This window comes from Lissotriton vulgaris, chromosome 2_1 (assembly GCF_964263255.1).
Source record: "Lissotriton vulgaris chromosome 2_1, aLisVul1.2, whole genome shotgun sequence".
Taxonomy (NCBI): domain Eukaryota; kingdom Metazoa; phylum Chordata; class Amphibia; order Caudata; family Salamandridae; genus Lissotriton; species Lissotriton vulgaris.
Genome location: NC_141687.1, coordinates 211,445,506 through 211,465,059, shown reverse-complemented (window position 1 = coordinate 211,465,059; position 19,554 = coordinate 211,445,506). Strand labels below are relative to the sequence as shown.

Sequence of the window (19,554 nt, the reverse complement as noted above, 5' to 3'; positions counted from 1 at the left end):
GGCTCCGGACTGGGCACAAAGAGTCTGGTATCCCAAGCTCTAAAACAAGACCATCGATCCTCGGATCAGACTACCTCCTCAGGAGGATCTTCTGTCGCAGCAGCAGTGGATGATCCTTCTCCCGAAACTGTCCAGCCTCCACCTCCTTGCGTGGAGATTAAGCGGCGACAGTTGACAGCTTTTTGACCATCCTCCCGAAGACTGTAAAGTTATCGTGGCACCCATGTATCTCTCAACCAAAATGGTACACGCCTGTAGTTGGAACAAATTTGTGGCATGGTGTGGATCCCCTTTCTGCCCCTCTTTCAGAGGTTCTTCTCTTTATTCGTACTTTGGCCCAGCAGGGCTCTGCTCTGGGCACTCTTAAAGGCTATCTTTGGCCATTTCAGCATTTATTCGCCTTCCTGACCAGCAATGCCTTTTCAAGTCCCATATTGTAAATCGTTTCCTAAAGGGCATTACTCACCTTTTTCCTTCTATTTCTTTTGTAATTCCCCAGTGGGACTTGAACCTTGTTTTAACTTACCTTATGTGCGCTCCCTGTGAGCCCCTAAATAATTGTCCTATCAGACTCTTGACCTTGCAGACTGCTTTTCTGGTTGCCATCACCTCTGCTCGCAGGGTGAGTGGGCTTCAGGCCCTTTCCTCTAGGCCTCCTTTCCTTGCTGTCCAAGGTTGTCCTTCGAACTAGACCTTCTTTTCTTCCCAAAGTGGTTACCTCTTTCCACATAGGACAGACTATCACTATGCTCACCTTTTTCCTGCCTCCCGCATCCTTCTAAAGAGGAGGAGAGGCTCCACCGTCTGGATGCAAAACGTGCGCTTTCATTTTATCTTGACTGCAGAAAACAATTACAGGTGGAAGATCAGCTCTTTCTTGGCTATGTGGGCATCAAGAAAGGTTGGACTTTGCAACTCCCCCTCTGACACGAGTGTGGAGACCCTTTGTGAATAAAGCCCAAAATCGTTAGAAAGACTGCTTTAAGCCTGGTAGATGGTGACTGCCCACCCACTCAGGCCCTTTTTGGATTTCACTCCCTAGTAATCTAGTGATCATTTGCAGCATCTGTTTTCTGTTTGGTTTTTTTTCAGTGCAGAAATGAGTTTAACCTCCTCTCGACGTAATGAGCAAGTAGCCACTGTTATTCATTTATATTCAAAGAATATAGCTTAAAACATCATTAGACCTACATTGTAGTGTGTTTGGTTTCAGACCTATTATTCGTTTGTTAAATATATTTCACAACACTCCTGTGGAAGACAGACTGCAGTTTCTTCAATGGAGATTCCCAAAAAGTTAGATATTCTTTGAAGCTATCACTCTTGTCAAGCTTCCTTGATTAGACTGATTGTATTGACAATGCATTGGCTAGTCTACCTACACAAGTGTAGGGCCCCAGAATCACTTTGCAGAGTTGCACAAAATACACTTAGAACTTGGGGATAAGCCAGAAAACGTCTCCAAACTTATGGCTCTATTTCAGAATCTTTACAGCCGTCATTCCTTAAAGGTATGTTGGGAGTGCCTTCAATAGCAATTTACTTCTGTTTCATCTAGAGGTTACGTGAATTATTATTCATTCGGTCGCCTGAGAGATGTGTGCATTCACTGCTGAACTTCAAGTGGGTGCTGATCTGTGTACAAGGGAAAGTTGTCACTAAGGCACTTCTGGTTTTGATTGTGTTATGCTACTCCAGCTTTTTCTCTAGTTAGACACCTGCCTGATATGATTCTCTTATGATTTGTTCATTCTGTATAATACTGCGAGTGAGCTAAGGAATTTTTGTATATATGTGGTTCACTTTAACTCGTCAGAGTGTTGTGAATGTATCTAGGACCCTAATTAAGACATTCCCGATTTATGCCCTTATGTGGTTATAACAAATCATATCCTTATAAAGGCATAAGAATCATATCCATATTAAGTCATAGCCAATGCAGTCCAAATACGGAAAGGCTACTCCCATAGACTCCTAGAAAGCACAACGTGTTCTTAAACAAACCAAGCCTCCAGCAGCCCGGGAATTCCCCCTGCTTCTGTTTTGATTTGTCCTAGAACTCCTAGAGTCCTGAAAGAACTGCCAGTTCTTAGTGACGTCTTATGTCCATCCTTACGTCAAACTCGGCACCTTCCAGGTATAAATATACCAACATCTGCCTTAAGCAACACACGGTGGTTTGGAGGCGATCGGCTATCTACTTGCCCGACGCCCTGCTGATGCGAGTGCCGAAGGAAGCCGACCCTCCCTGCTGACGCACTGCGAGAGAAGCTGTCTTTTCTCCTGCAGAGAAAATCCAGCTCCAGTGTTTCCCTGACAGCCTCGCGGGTTGCTGGGAGATCGAATCCTGAGAAAGAGATACAAGACCTCCTTCATTCTATACCTAAGGTACTGAGCTGATTAGACCCATAGAGAATTCTTGAGTCAGATTCTTGGCAAAAACTGTAACTTATCTACTCCTTCCCACGTACTAGGCTTAGGTTAGGTACACCGGTTAGGCGTGTCTTAGAAACACCAGTTGAGTACATTTAGTCAATTTTTTATCATTGTATGTATTTTATCCATTTTAAGTATCTTATGGCTTAGAAACCATATAAATGCTTTTACAGTTTTATTTCAAAATACTCCTTTTACTGTACGCACTTTATTTTATGACATGTATTGCAATTGTGGCAATTCATTTCTCTTGCATGAGAAAGAAGACTGCTCAATAAATAACCCTTTTATTGAAAACGCCCATCTCTCTATTTCTCTGCACTCCTGGTGAAACTAAGCATGCACGATTGACTGAGTAAAATAGCTATCTATTGTTTCCGCGACTCTGGAGATATACTCCTTATTCTGGACGGAGCAAAGTTGTCATGTTTATGCGGTTGTCAGAAGCTAATCCCTTCTTGTCTATTCAGGAAAGCTAAACACCTTGTTTACTCGAGAAAGTTTCTAGTGACCTCTGAGCTAGCTGGCACACACAATTAAGTCTAACATATTCAATAGAGACCTAGTCGACCTCAGTCCTACATCTAAACTATCGTTTATGTTAATCCAATGTGCAGAGCCTATTGGGAATATAGGAACTACACTACAATAGATGCATCTCATTAGGTCCAAAAAGGCTGACTCCTCCTAAGGTTGTATCAAATCCTTGCTCTAATATCCCAGCCTATGCTGTAGCCTTTTTCCTGCAACATCCACTGAGAGCAGAGTCTTCCATTGCTTCATCCATCACTAGTTTCTCAGCTATATACAACACTGGCTAATTAAACTGAACCCTGTGAATAATGACTTCCAAGGAGTGCTTCTAAACAATTGGACAAGGTACTTTGACACAACTAAAACCGTTCCTGACAAGCAGAATTTATCATCAACAAAGATGGTAGGATGCAAAATGCTCAAGTTATTTTGGGTTTTAACTCCAACACTGTTGATCTGGATTCTTTCTCATCAGTGTCCTACTGAGTATTTAAAAGTGCTATTACGTTTATGCTTAAAAATATGTTGCTTATAACAGCTGGCAGACATCTAGGTTTGCAACAGTTTTAATTGTTGGGCAACGATTGAATGTAATACTGAATCACACATTCACTTCTTGGGGCCTCTCAGTGCTGAATACCAGTTGTTTGTTACTCAGTTTAAAGTTACTTTTTTTGTTGACCTCCGATGTATAAAAGGCTGAGTGGAAGGCCAGTAATTGAACCTTGTCCTTATTTGTTTTCATATTGATTTCTCCTTATACCTTGAAAATTAAACCGGATCTGGTTATCTCCGATGCTGACTGAACAAGACAGTGAAAATGAGTCTGGGTGGAGAAGTGCATAGACCGCATTACAAAAAATTGCAATCTTTGATTGTATGACTTTTACATTCATATGTTTCACTGCAGGTAAAGTAGAATATACACACACACACACACACACACATATATATATATATATAATCATTTTTGATACTCTTGCTTTAACTGGCTGTATCCAGTAATGTTCTTCCAGACAATGGCTTAATTACTTTGGATTGGATTTCAATGAAATATTATATATATGTATATATATAGATATTCACTGAAAAAACATAGGTTTTAGCCCATATATAGTTAGGGATTAGCATTTACAAAACCTTAATTTACTCGCACAAAACCATAGAAATTCGCATATATAGTTAGATGCAATAACTATATATCGCGCACCCGCAACCCACTGCTGATGATGTCACATATTACATCATTCATGACATGGTCAGTGACATCACTGATGACATCACTGATGACATCTCAAATGACAACATCAAGTGACTGTATGTTTCTGTAAAGTTAAAATATGTCTTACATATTGAAGAATGAGTGGATGTATAAGTGTTTGGATGAAGAATTTAGTAGGTGCATGACTGACTGTATGAGAGAATGATTAAATGTGTCTCACTGAGTGCATGGGTTAGTGACTAAACTGTCTTAATTTGTGCATCATTATTACTGTAGTTCTGTAAACTGCTGCATGTGTTGATCAGTAGCTATATGAGTAACTATATGGGTTATTGATTGGTTGCCCAAATATTTGTATGGGAGACTGAGTGTGTGTGTGGGGGTGGCTGAGAGGTGTGTGACTCTGTGCATAGATGTGTGAGCAGTTGATTCAGTAGATGTATAGGTTCAAAAGTGCATGTGAAAACAGCTGTATGGGCGGTTGACTGTGTGCATGAGTGTATTGGTGAGTGAATGGATATCTCAGTGCTACATGTCAAAGTAACTACATATGTAAAACACAGTACATGTAAGAGTTGACATATATAAATAACTGTGCATAAGAGCCAGTGAATGTGTGAGTGGCTGTATGGATCATTGTGAACTTGTATCAGGGATTGTATAAGAGAGTAAATATGTGTTAGTATATGTTTGATTAAGTAAGGTGTGTATAACTGTATAGTTGAGGAAATGGAGGTGTGATTGATTCTTTACATGACTGACTAGGTGTGTGAGTAACTCCATGGATGAGTGACAGTCTGTGAGAGTCTGTTTACACTGATTGTATCTAAGGTTATATTAGAGTCTGAAGAGGTTGATCGTATTATCACATGAATGATATCATCAGTGATGTGATCAGTAATGACAAATGAGATGTTATCAGTGATTTTACAAGTGATGTCATTTGAAATATCATCAGTGATGTCACTGACCATGTCATGAATGATGTCATTTGAGATGTCATCAGTGATGTCATCAGTGATGTCACTGACCATGTCATGAATGATGTAATATGTGACATCATCAGCAGTGGGTTGCGGGTGCGCGATATATAGTTATTGCATCTAACTATATATGCGAATTTCTATGGTTTTGTGCGAGTAAATTAAGGTTTTGTAAATGCTAATCCCTAACTATATATGGGCTAAAACCTATGGTTTTTTCAGTGAATTTCAATGGTTTTTTAATAGCAAATATCAAAAGCTGTCAAATGTCAAGTACGTGATAGGTAAAAACTTTTTCGTGTTCATGCACGCTGATGTGCTTTGAACGCTGCCCCCCCCTCTTTTCTCTTAGTAGTACTCTCTCTTTGCAGATAGTGAAGGGTAGTTAACGCAGGCCTTTGCCCCCGTTGTAATCCGTCGTGCCTGCTTGTCTCTCCATTTGATTGATTGTTATCCAAGCATTTACTGTTTTAGAATTGATTCTCTTTGGTTCATTCTCTATTTACAAACAAGCACAAAGTCGCAATACTCTGTTTAGTCTTTGCAGATAGTGAAAAATCGTGTAAAAAAACAAAAGTAATCGAGCAAAATCAGTAGGCCACTAATGGGATCTCTTTTTGACCTCGCTAAAATAGAAACATTAGGAACAACCCTTCATGAGAAATACGAAAATAGTGAGATGAACTGAGCTCCACACCATGAGGGCTGCAAGACAGCTCGGCTCCACCACCCACCCCGCCCAAAATAACGATAAAATCTATGCAAATATTATAAATATATACAACACACCAGCAAAGTAACAGGGTAAAACATTTTATTAAATAACTATTTACATAACTATTTTATACTTTTTGTTGCCTGATCCGGCTAGCTCAATCGATCGAGCATGAAACTCATAAACTCTGATAGCAAGCGTTGCTGCTGATGCTATGCAGACAAAAACTGGTTTTCAGTTTGTACATTCATCAAGATTTTTCCATCCAAGGCTGGTTGAGAGTTTGTAGAACGATGGCTTCAGATTTTCAACATACGGTGTGGTGGCGCGGACTGGGAGGGGGCGCTTGGCTCCTGCCCCCTCCCCAAGTCGTGTTGCCCTGGTGTGGCCTAAGATCGCCCCCGACATAGGCGGCCGGCTCTCGGGGTCCGGCGGAACTTTTTGCCTTTTGATGACTCTTCCATTCTGGACCTTGTCCCACAATCCGTTTGACCTGAAGACACGCTGTAGTGGGGCGCCCCTTTACCGTTTCAGTTGCCATTCCGCCCGCTTTTGCTACACTGTGCCTCTTCCGCCATTCAGCTGTTTACCGCCCGCTCTTGCGACTACAGCGTCTCGCTCACCATGTAGTTGAGTTGCTCCCGCTCTTGCGATGCAGCGATAGGCGGCTGCCACAAGACTCTCAAAATGGCGGCCGGCTCTTCAGATTTGGGCGTGATCCACTAAAATGGACCTGGGACACCTTGGAACTCGGACGCTTGTCTGCTAGGGCTTGGGCCCCATTCTCGAAAGCGTCCCCTGAGCCTTGAAGATTCTACAAAAGTCTTGGGGGCCCCCGACTCCCGCAGGCTTCTGGTGGGGAGCGGCTGCCATGATTGCTCGTGGAATGGCCACGACTGAGCTACGAGATGGTGGTGCTCTCATGCTGACGCCAGCTTCCGTCTGAAACATCCAGAAACACTGTAGACTACCAATTCGATCAGTTCCGGTAGCGCCCCAACGTGACCCGGTAGGGAAGAACTTGCCCTCCCCTCTTTCACTGATGGTTCTTGTTGCCTGTCCCTTCTGTTGTCATTTAACAGAACTTTTTAGACTACTGAAAGGGGTTGTGTTCCGACCGCTGGTTGGTGGAGACATTTTGACTATATTCTGGACCTACGTTGTCGCGTAATGCGTTATATGACACGCCGCGTTAGCGCACCCGGAAGTGCTCCGGTGCGCGAAGCGCAGCTTCCCGGAAGCGATCCGGGGCGCGGCGCGTAACGTAAGCATAACAGGTCATGTGACTTGTTTATAAAACTTTTCATTGGTTCATTTTACTTTTGTTATTCTAATGATGAAAGGCTTGGTCATATGACCTAAAAATTACGCTTTTTATTGCTTTCGAACATTATTTTTTCTTAAACATATATGTTATAATGTTCCAGGCTAATGTACTTTCCCGGAAAATTTACAACTGTCCTGCAAGTAAAATATATTCCTTTTTCTAGCAAAAGGGCGTTTCTTCGTCCCATGACGGAGCCGTTGAGCAAAAGATGCTCGGCCTTCTGTCTTAGTCGCCGATACGCCTGAATATCAGATTCTTATCGATCACTTTATGTTGCAGGAGTAAAAAACACAACAGCCCTTGACCATTTATCTTAACTGCGTTCCTGCGTATTATACCTTTTATCCCTCATGTAATTGGACTGCTTTATTTCACTTGCCTTTTACTGATTCGAAAACAGTGACTAAAATTAAAAACTTTACCAATGTAAATACTACTACCATGTTTTGTTTTAAAAACCTTTATTGTGAAAATGTCAGTATACAAATACGGGCCTATAACCACGTGGGCCGGCCACGGAGCAAACTGGAATCGTATATGATGAGGAAACATTTACACTGTAGAGGAACGTAACGAGCGGGCCATTAGGTTGCAAGAACTAAGGTGTCTAACAGTTGCGGAATCGGTGGACGTACATTTTGTAATTAAAATACGACAGGGCCACTTACAATAAAATTTTCTAGATATACATTTGCGGGCAAGTACCATGGGTGACGTTAATTCGAACTTACAATAGTACAGTAATCAATAACACATCAGAACTTAATATCAATAAGGATGTCGAAATATTCAATCAATTCTCGTCCCCGCCCACCATGTGCTTCAAAACTGCATACGTATCTCGTGATATCAAGGTTGTTCAACCAGTATACAACAAGGAGTTACGAGTCCCATTTATACCAGCGCCATTTTGGGCGAGGCCGGGCAGGTCCAGGATATAGTCAAAATGTCTCCACCAACCAGCGGTCGGACCAGAACCCCTTTCGGCAGTCAAAAAAGGTTCAGTTAAATGACAACAGAAGAGATAGGCAACAAGAACCAACAGTCAAAAGAGGGGAGGGCAAGATCTAAAGCCATTGTTCTACAAACTCTCAACCAGCCTTGGATGGAAAAATCCTGAAGAATGTACAAACTGAAAACCAGTTTTTGTCTGTATAGCATCACCAGCAACGCTTGAGTCAGCTTTGTGTGAAGCCGCCATTTTGATTCAATCAATAGCGTCCCCCTGCACACATTCAGGGACCTGGTCGTGTCTTCAGGTCAAACGGATTGTGGGACAAGATGCAGAAAGGAAAAGGTAAAAAGTTCCGCCGGACCTTGGGAGCCGGCCGCCTATGTCATGGGCGATCTTTGGCCACACCAGGGCAATAGTGAAGCTGCAGCAGGTGCAAATAAGCTTCAGACAGTGTTACAAGCACTGCTCAGAACTCTCAACTATGGCACCCAACATCCAGGACTTGCCATCCGGATCTTGGCGCCTTGTGCTGGTTCCGACCTATTCACACATCGGTCCGCTACTGACACCACCTCATAAGCCAACGGGGCACCCCACGCCGACTTTCGGCACAGCATTGTAGGATGGCCACACCAGTGCGGCAACTTCCTGGACACCACCTCGGTGCCATCCAGATCTCGGCGCGTTGTGCTGCCTTCGGCCTACTGTAGCCGCAAGTGCGGACGCAACTCAGCTGGATAGCGAGTGAAACACCAAGGGGCGCCCCACTGCAGCTGAGGAGCCTCCATCTTGGGGGTGACGCACAGCATCACATTGCTTTCTCAAACAGCCCCCACTGACTGACGCGACCTCACAGGCCAACGGGGCGCCTCACGCCGACTTTCGGCGCAGCATTGTAGGATGGCCACACCAGTGCGGCAACTTGCTGAACACCACCTCGGTGCCATCCGGATCTTGGCGCGTTGTGCTGCCTTCGGCCTATTCGCACATCGGTCCGCTACTGACGCCGCCTCACGTGCCAACGGATTTTCTACGCTTTTTATACCAGCGCGTAACGTAAGCATAACAGGTCATGTGACTTGTTTATAAAACTTTTCATTGGTTCATTTTACTTTTGGTTTCCTAATGATAGAAGGCTTGATCATATGACCTAAAAATAACACTTTTCATTGGATTAAAACATTTTTTTTTTCCCAAACGATGAAAGCCCCACCTTGTTTCTGGATGTTTCAGACTGAAGCTGGCGTCAGCATGAGAGCACCACCATGGCTCCGTCGTGGTCATTGCACAAGCAATCATGGCAGCCGCTCTCCACCGGAAGCCTGCAGGAGTCGGGGGCCCTCAAGACTTTTGTAAAATCTTCAAGGCTCAGGGGACATCCGAGTTCCAAGGTGTCCCAGGGCCATTTTAGTGGACCAGGCCCTGTAGCAGCCGCCTATCGCTGCACCGCAAGAGTGGGCGCAACTCAACTACATGGTGAGCGAGACGCTGTAGCCGCAAGAGCGGGCGATAAACAGCTGAATGGAGGATGAGGCACAGTGTAGCAAAAGCGGGCGGAATGGCAACTGAAACGGTAAAGGGGCGCCCCAGTACAGCAGACGAGCCTCCACCTGGGGAGGCTTGTTCACGCCGCCTCCCCCCCCCCCCCGGGGCGCCCCACACTGTTTTTCGGAGCAGCATTGTAGGATGCCAAAACCAGTGCGGCAACTTACTGGACATCACCTGGTTGCCATCCACATCTCAGCGCGTTCTGCTGCCTTGGGACTATTCGCACAACAGACCGCTACTGACGAGGCCTCCCCCCGCACCACCCGGGACGCCCCACACCGTTTTTCGGAGCTGCATTGTAGGATACCAAAAACCAGTGCGCCACCCAGGTAACATCACCTGGGTGCCGTCCAGAACTCAGCACGTTGTGCTGCCTTGGGACTATTCGCACAAAACACAGCTACTGACCATTGTTGCTTCTTTTTTAAAAAAATGTTTAAATGTATTTACTGTTTTTGTTGCGTTGTATATATTTATAAGTTATTAAAATGTTATAATCCTACTACTTTGTTGGAGTGCTATATATTTTTAATGTGACACATAATTGTAAAAACTTTGATGTACAAAGAGGCATCCCTGGAATCTTCCGCTTCAGGCTCGGACCCACACACCCTCACAGTGAGAATCCCCTCCCCAAGCACAATACAGGATGGTTATCAGATAGTAGGAACGTGTGTGGTGTGACGGATCTCATCGGGTGGGGGCCTTGATCTACTGTAACTCCTTTGAAGAGGGGTGATTCTCTACAGCTGGGGCCATAAACTACACCTGCAGGGCTAGGTGATAGCCTGGGACCGGCCTGGACAATCGGACACAGAGGAAGAGGAGTGTCAGAGGGTGCGGTAGTGAATAGGGTGAAAGGGAGGTGTTGGGCGGGCACAGGGTGTGATTCTCAGAGAAGAACAGCGCAGATGGGAGGAGGTTTCTGGCCCATGCATGAGAGAGAGAGCGGGGGTGACCAGTGCGTGGGGGAGATGCTTGCAAGGGTGGGAAGCCATGCTGAGGATCAGCGGCGTGCAGAGAGTGGGTCTGGTCAAGGCATCTAAAATGGCTGCCGTGCTCAACAAAAGTGTGGCATTGCAAAAAAGGCAAGATGGCGCAGACAATGTTTATCAATAAGGATTAATTTATAACAATTATTTTTAACAAAATATTTAATCACAGTGACAAAATGGCGGTCAACAGTTCCTGATTTCCATCGAATCGAACGTTAACAGACGTCACGCAGCAACAAAAAAAAAAACGCTCACGAACAGCGCAGATGGGAGGAGGTTTCTGGCCCATGCATGAGAGAGAGAGCGGGGGTGACCAGTGCGTGGGGGAGATGCTTGCGAGGGTGGGGAGCCATGCTGAGGATCGGCGGCGTGCAGAGAGTGGGTCTGGTCAAGGCATCTAAAATGGCTGCCGTGCTCAACAAAAGTGTGGCATTGCAAAAAAGGCAAGATGGCGCAGACAATGTTTATCAATAAGGATTAATTTATAACAATTATTTTTAACAAAATATTTACTCGCAGTGACAAAATGGCGGTCAACAGTATTTCCATCGAATCGAACGTTAACAGACGTCACGCAGCAAAAAAAAAAAAAACGCTCACGCACAGCCGCTGGAAGACATGTATCAACATATATGAGCCTCCTCAGCCACCCTCAGAAAACATAAGGGGTCAGGATACGTCTCCCTTACCCCCTTATACCTAGTAATTTAATTAAATCGAAACACAAAATGGCGAATTCACGTTTCGCTACCAGTTTGCGACCCGGTTCGCGAACCGAGAAGCGCTTCTACCGCGAAAAATCTAATTTTTATTATTTGCCCCACGGGACCCTTTAATAACCCCAACATCATTCCTAGGGGGTCAAGAAGGATCTACCTTGCCCCCTTTCATTAAATTCCCCCTTCGTTTTTCTCCTCCTCTTGTCTCTCGATCCTACCGAGAGACAAGATGGCGGCCGCACCGGACTGTTTAGAATGTTGACAGACACCGGAGAGCCAATCAGCTTCGCTACGCAAAGCTCCGTTACGCGAAAAGTACGCGATCTGGTGCGCTATCTGGGACGCTGTCACAGATATATCTGTTTTTTTAAATGTTAATTTCTCAAAATCCACTGGAGCACATATATTGAGACCCAGCAAAGGCACATCGGGCTAACAGTCCCTATAATTTTGCCAAGTTTCGTGTAAATCCATTCAGCCGTTCGAGCTAAAAGTGAGGCCAAAGGCCCTATGGAAAAATGAATGGGAAAAACGCGTTTTGGGACCCCCCTTTTTTCTCGGCCCCCCATGACGGAACCCCCCCAAATTTTCAGGGGCTGCTCAGAAACGAAATGTGCCATTTTCCTGAAAATTTCAGCCGATTCCGTCCACAAACGCCAAAGTTATTAGACATAGAATTTTCAAAAGTTCCATAGAGAAAAAATCCTAACTATATATACCTACTGGCGACCGCCAGTAGGTAATATATACATGTGTATATATATATATATATATATATATCTATATATCCAGTACCTCCTCCTCATCGGAAAAACACTCCGGAGTTCAAGGGCAAGGGTTTTATTAAAATATTATGCGCATGGTGCTAGCAGTCCCCTTGAAACGCTAAGGCAGACACGTTTGAAGCCTTCCAAATGTCTCTCAGCAGTGCCTGTTCCTGGGTCTCTGTGCTGGTTGAAACGAGTTGCAGGTGAGTGGAAACTTGCTCCTTACTGCTGTCATCACGCTCCTCCTCCAATGGGTGGTGTCTTGACCACTCGCGCTTTCAGCCTGCCAAGCAATGCATGCTGGTAGATGCAGTCCATAGGGGTGCCTGTGCAGTGACACAGCCTCTCTTCACATCAGGTGATGTCTCCAGTTGCTGGATATGGACTGTACTCCAGCTTGAGTGCCCAGCTGGACGACCTATTAGACTCTCTCCCCAAATCCTTAAACAGGCGAACAGCGTCGCCTCCTCTCTCCCCAATGCAGCGTATCATGCCATGGTGGGCATCCAAGTTGCTAGGGGGGCTCCGTGTTTTTGCAGTTCATGCAAATTTCCAGAGAGGAATGCTGGTCTCAACACGGTGCACCAAACCGAGAGGGTGTGACGTTAGTGCTGACAACACACAAAACCAGTACCACCTCCTCATCGGAAAAAGCACGGCACACTCCGGAGTTTAAGGGAAAGGGTTTCATTATAATATTATGCGCGTGGTGCTAGCAGTCCCCTTGAAACGCTAAGGCAGACGCGTTTCAAGCCTTCCAAATGGCTCTCATCAGTGCCTGTTGCTGGGTCTCTGCGAGCTCTTTGCTGGTTGAAACGATTTGCAGGTGAGTGGAAACTTGCTCCTTACTGCTGTCATCACACTCCTCAAATGAGCGGTGTCTTGACTACTCGCGCTTTCAGCCTGCCAAGCAATGCATATATATATCTGGAATGCATTCACTGGTATAGAAGTGCTGTATCCTGGAGGGGCCACAAACATTAACGTGTTTCAGTACAAACAGGTACCTTGTTCATGAATTTGTTTACACTGCCCTACCTCAATTTCAGTGTGAAAATAGAACTATGTGGAGTTCAGTCCATAGTTACTATGTGAAGAGGACTTAAGGCAACATATGAACAGTCCCTTCTCATCTTGTAGACATAGAAAAAATAATATATGGGCAGGTGGGTGAAGCAGGTTGTCTGTCCGTACATACATTTCACAGATAACGTAGTATGATGGATGACCTCTTTATCTTCTGGAATAATAATGAAACTCCCAAAGAATTGATCAGTGATATCAACACTAATTAATACAATCGGACATTTACCGTGAGCATACAATGGAATCAAGTTTTTGGATTTCTTAGTAGAAATACAGGACTAAGTAGAAACTGCTATACCTACAGCGGGGAACAGTGTTTTCCTTGCATGTATCAATCATCCACCTGAGTTCAAAAGGAGCATCCAATGTGGCAAACCGCTGCATACAAGGAGTAGCTGTAATCAAGAAAACATTTTTGAAGAAGCAAACCAAGCTTAGTTAAGGGATTCTGGTATAAAGGGTATCCTATTGGAGCTTTGAACCAGCCAGTTGAGAGGCTAAGGACTACAAATCAGACAAAATGATGGTTCTGTAAAGCAAAAATAATGAAAGACACAGCAAATGGTATCCCCCATGAATAGGATTATCACTGTACACAATTTCCATTCCCATGAACTCTATACAATCCTAATATTGCGTTGGCACATCTTTCAGATTGACCCACTCATTGCAGCTGATCTCCCTTTCAAGCCTGCTATTACCTATAGAAGAATGAAATCAGAAGATCAATTAGTAAAGAGTAACCTTAATGAAACCTGAAAGGGTGACATGGCTATCCCTCATAAGATATTTTTCATATGTAATAATTTCATGGCAAGTAAAAATAGCAAAGGTGTCCATGAATATCAATTACCGGGTGGGAGGAAAAAATGACATACTCAACTAATAACATTTAATACTGACTATACTGTATCTGTACTCGCTTACCTATGTCAGACAAAGTACTTTAGGAGTGCAAAATATCCTGTAAAGAAAAAAAAGAAATCCTGGAACATTTAAGAAGAAATAAAAAAATTAGATAAACTACCCGGTTACCAGACATGTTTGTGAATTTCACAGTAGAAGTAGTGATCTACAATTGTAGGCCATTGACCACACCATGAGATACCCAAATAGTGTGGGCGAGCGGGTTAGGTTCCTTGTACTAAGTTTGGTGGAATCCAGACACATACTTGAATTGCAGATTTAGGCACCATAGGGATTGAACCTTGAATAAGAGTTGATTCTCCATCTTAACAGTTTATGAGGACGGCACTTTACAAATACTGTTTTTAAAAAAAAAAATTAAGTGCAATCTATTTTTAGCATAACCACATTCTTTCTTGTAGACAGATGTCGAATAATGTTGAAGATACAGGATTAGAAGAAATGCATTGAAATATTTATTCCTAGATTGTACCATAGTTGACATTTTGACTGCCTTGATTGGATAATTGCCATTCCACCTAGATTTGGTGAGGACGAATGATATATTTCCTACGTGGGCTGTATTGTAATGATAAATATCCACTGACTTAGTTGTTAGTTGATATATCCTACAATGAAATGCCCACATGTGACGGACAAGCTAATCTAGTATCTCATGACTTCAATAAGTCTCCCTTTTCTATCTAATGCTTTATCAATGTCACTTTATTTTCTAGTAGGACTACTTTTCTTGGTAGTGTTATAGTCACCTTACTATTTTTTCTGTGCCTATAGGATGATGAGGAACTGTTCATATACTTTATTTTATTTCATGTCAGAAGTAAAGACATGAATTTATGTAGGTCACATGCAGATTATGGTTCAAGCCATAGTAATTTTTCGAGGTCTATGGACTGAGCTCCTCATAGTCTTTGTGTTTTTCTCTTGCTCTTGAAATTGAGGCTGGACAATGTACACAATATTATTAAAATGCTATTTGTTACTTCACAAGCACCAGAACAAATTGCTTTCTCGAATAGGAGTGTACTCTCTCTGTTTTTTTGGAGCATTTATGAAGGCCTATTAATGGCCTTCATGAATCAACTACACACTCCCCCAGGCCGCTGCAGACCAGCATGGACTTTGGGTTTCTGCATCCCAAATATTTAATATAAGAATGATTCAGAGTATAGTATTTTATTCGGTTAACTGAGAGTATGTGCAGTATTTTGAGGCCAGCTATTACACAAGTCATTCAGAGTCTTATCTATTTGGGAGTAATGTTTTTGCCTAAAGGTTGATTATCAGTTTGTGTTCACTTTTTTATTTATTTTTGAAACACTTTACATCTGCAAATGTGCACCAGAGTTGGTAGAAGGAGAGGGAAAGAGAATAACCACTGGAATTGGAATATGCCTGATTTATTTTCGTTTTATTTAGAGGTCATTGTGTAAAACATAAAGTAAGTATTTGTTATGCATTATAGACCAACAAGAAGACTGGCCAGCCCATGATAAATCTCTATTCGGACAAAGACACCGGCAAATCAAAAGGAGAAGCAACAGTGTCATTTGATGATCCACCATCAGCAAAAGCAGCCATCGACTGGTTTGATGGTAAGTGTTTTTGTGCGTTTGTCTGCAGGTTTTTTTCACAATGCCAAATAGAGACTTAAAAACATCTTCTAAGTAGGTTGTGGGGTATCCTCGGCTAACCGCACCTTATTAGCTTTGGACTCATGTGAAGACTGAATCACTTGAAGCAAACAAGACAAATACATGTTACAGACAAAATAAAAAATACCGTATGGACCAAACCAGGCTAATAAAATGACAATATCTGTTGGCCCTTGATCATAAAGAACTGGAGAAAGAACAATAAAGTTAGTTTTGAAAAACTGGTTTAACCATTCCTGTGATAGAGTGCATCAATCAACATAGCAGTTCTGTGGAACATTGTGCAAGTACTTTCCCAGATCGCACGTACATATATATATGGTGTAACATAGGTTAATGGGGATGGTTAAACCCAATCAAGAGGATTACTCTCGGAGCCTAGAAGTGCCCCAAGTGGTTAGATGAAGTAGTTGCATTGTCATGGTGAAGAAAAATTAAAAATGCTGGAGATACGATCACTTGCGAATGCGCAGATTGAACGCCCCGCAAGGCAGGGTTTAAGTGACACGTGAAAAACTCCTTTATTCATGCCGTGAGGGGAACGGCTGTATTACCCTCCGTGAATCATCCTACCTTGGTCTTTCCATTGCCGTGAGGGGAACGGCTGTTTGATCTGCATCTGCACTGCTCTGCCCCTGGTTTCAGCCGTGAGGGGAACGGCCAGCTGATGACTACATCTCCCAGCGGCCTCGGAGCGGCACGAGTGGAGGACGTCATTACAGGGCGCCAGAGGTCTTCATATTCACCCTGCACCTCCCGCAGCGCAGAACGCACGTGGGCGAAGGGCGGGCCCGTCTGCACCCATCAGAGCCAGGAAGAGGCTGGGCTGGGCCACCTCCCTAACGCTTGTCAAATGGGTAAGCGCAAACATTTGGGCTACCGGGAGCAGGAGGGTTTAAAGGCTATAATTCCCAGAAAGACTCCCTCAATAATATCTTATCTGACCTCGGCCGTGGGAGCCTTGAATAAGGAGATTGCTAATGCTGAAAAGGAGTTGGGCTTGGGTACAAGTCAAACTAGTGGTGAAGGGTCCGAGGCAGTCGAATCTTTACATCATATCTCCCTACCATTGGAACCGGTGGTATTGATTAGTACCCCAACCACAAGGAAGGAAACCCAATCCCATGAGATTGTCTTGCCAGAGGTTGTTACTGCAGAAACACCCGTTCTTGATAAAGATCGACCTACACTGGGTACAATGGGGGCTCCTGAGGAGAGAAAGGGCACCAGCAGAAAACCCAGTAAACGTCAAAAAGGTGTTAAAAAAAAAGGACCCACGAAACTGTCGCCCAAGCTGGATGAAAATCTTCAACTGATTTTACTGAACTTGATAGAGGAGCTCTTTAGTGAGCCGTTTCAGTGCATATTAACTGGCATTGCCAAAGATGTTATTGATACTCTTAATACATGTGTTGAGGACCTTAAGAAGAAATGTGAGAGGTTGGACTCCTTTCAAAAGGATATAAAGTATACCACACAAGGTATATCAAAAGCGGAACTGTTACCTAATCCTCCTTTAGCGGGTGGTTCGAGGGAATTATCTAGGCAAGCCCTTATATCAACTCCCGGGGAGAGGGGTAAAATCTAATTCTGATGCTAGAGTGCTGAGGATCAAATCTTAGGCGCACCAGTGGCGAAGTTTGTCAAAGTATCCCTAGCTTAGATAACCTGCAACCCGCTGGCTTGTTGCTGTCAGATATTGAGAAGCGGGTCCCCCAGATTGATAAAACAAGTCATAAGGATAGTAGAATTAATCTTCCTCCAGAAGCCACCCCCTTGGTTGCGGTTCTTGTTGGAGTTCCCCCTGTTAGGGTCCCTGACAGGGAATCCACGGCGGCCCTGATACGTGAAACCAAACATTGGTGTGACCAATATTGTACTGGCTATCCTGAGATTTCTGCGCACATCATAATGGCTAGAAGGGTAGCCTGGGTGGGAACCAGTCCCATAAAGGTAGCTGGTGATTGTATTATAGTCAACTTTAATAATCGGATTGTTGTTGACAGGCTGTTTCGGGATTCGTCTACCTTGAAAGGGGGTGACATCAGGGCATTGCCATTGGATTTTCTCTAACCCCCAGCAAGTATTTCTAGATATGGGATGGAGTAAAGGTGGCAGACTCAACCAGATGTCTTCAGCCCCTAACTTGTCCCCCTCACAGAAGAAGCTCTACGTCAGGTTTTGAGAATCAATTTAGGGCGCTATGTACACAATCACATCTGGTACCCTGTTTGCCTGGGATGCCTGAGGGAGACTTCCCCCTCTTAAACAGGTTTTCGCCTCTAGCACAATTGGACGGGAACGGTTGACTGAATGGGAAAGAGGGTAGTAATGCTGATCCTCAACCCAAGGGCCCTGTTACAATTGACACAGGAGGCGAAACTGCACTAAACTGTAGCATATTTAGCTGGAATATCGCGGGCCTGAGGTCAAAAAGAGATGATCCGATTTGGTTGGATTTTATTAAACCCTATGATATAATAGCGTTACAGGAAACTTGGGATACTGGGGCTAATTTCTGGTTGGATGGGTTTAGGTCTTTTTTTCAACCTGCTCGCTTCGCCTCAGCAGGTAGAGCAATAGGGGGTTTAGTGCTCCACCTCTCACTTAAACTAAATTGCTCATCAAAAAGTTTAGAGGTTGATTACTCAAACTGCTTGGTAGTAGAAGTAACTGTTCCCAATTACTCAAAGCTATTACTGGTAAACTTTTATAACTATGGGGAATCTGCTTTCATGAATCAACACTTGTGTTTTCGTAAATTGTTCTTAGAAGAATATAGGCTAAAACAATCCACTTTTTATTATGTATTATTAATTGGCGATTTTAATGTTCATTTGTGTGAATTAAATTGTCAGATTGATGATCACTTAGGACATAGTCACTCGGTGACTCCTCACTTTGAACATTTACCTCGGGGGTGGGGGGGAGGCCCAAGAGGACCTTTTGGCCGAAGCTGATCTTTTTGAACCTGGTTGTTTTAGTCATCCAGAGAGGTGTCCCAACTTTAAATCTAAGAATAAAGACATTAATATTGACTATATATTTTTGTCCCCTAGGTTGATAGATAAAGTAGTTTCTATAATGCCAGGTGTCACCTTCCAGTGACCAGAACCCTGTTATCTTAGTCTTGGACATAAGTGTGGGCATCTTGGGTTAGAGGGGGAAAATCCATGGAGCTAACTGTCTGGTAACACGTGACCAAGGGAGGAGGCTCAAGTGGTCGAAAGTAACGCCTGATTCTTTTTTTCTGATCTTTGTTTGAAGGCTGAAGGGAACCTTGCTATGTGCGCTGACTCTTCTAATCCAAAGGTTTTGGTCCTTTGCGGTTCTATGTAGTCAGATTGCAGCAGATCTGACGATTAGTACCAAGACTAAAAGGAATCGTGACATTAGATGGTTCGATGAGAAGTGCGCGAGTGCTCATCGTTTATTAATTTCAGCTTTGAAAAGCATACCCCGAGATAAGGCTTTGGTAGCGAGCCTTAGAAATCAGTTTAAGTTAGTAGTGCATTCTCGAAAAACAGCAATAAAGTCTGAGGTCTGGAATGCCTTCTTATCTGTAGAGATCTTAAAAGACAGTTCTAGATTCTGGGCTATTGTAAATGCCCCCTTTTTCTCTTCTCAGGAGAATGACTCGCAGAATTGTAATATTACAGAAGCACAGTGGTTAGATCATTTTGGG

The 19,554-nt window shown here is 43.7% G+C and overlaps 1 protein-coding gene across 6 annotated transcripts in view; it reads left to right on the top strand.

Moving 5' to 3' along the window:
- The window catches only part of LOC147729852 (TATA-binding protein-associated factor 2N-like), a 601,338-nt gene that overhangs the window by 415,118 nt on the left and 166,666 nt on the right, over window positions 1–19,554 (top strand). For all 6 annotated transcript variants that reach the window (XM_086954762.1, XM_086954760.1, XM_086954759.1 and 3 more), the window contains one exon: window positions 15,680–15,809. In XM_086954762.1, the coding sequence (XP_086810888.1) occupies window positions 15,680–15,809 (130 nt within the window). The remainder of the gene's footprint in view (window positions 1–15,679; window positions 15,810–19,554) is intronic.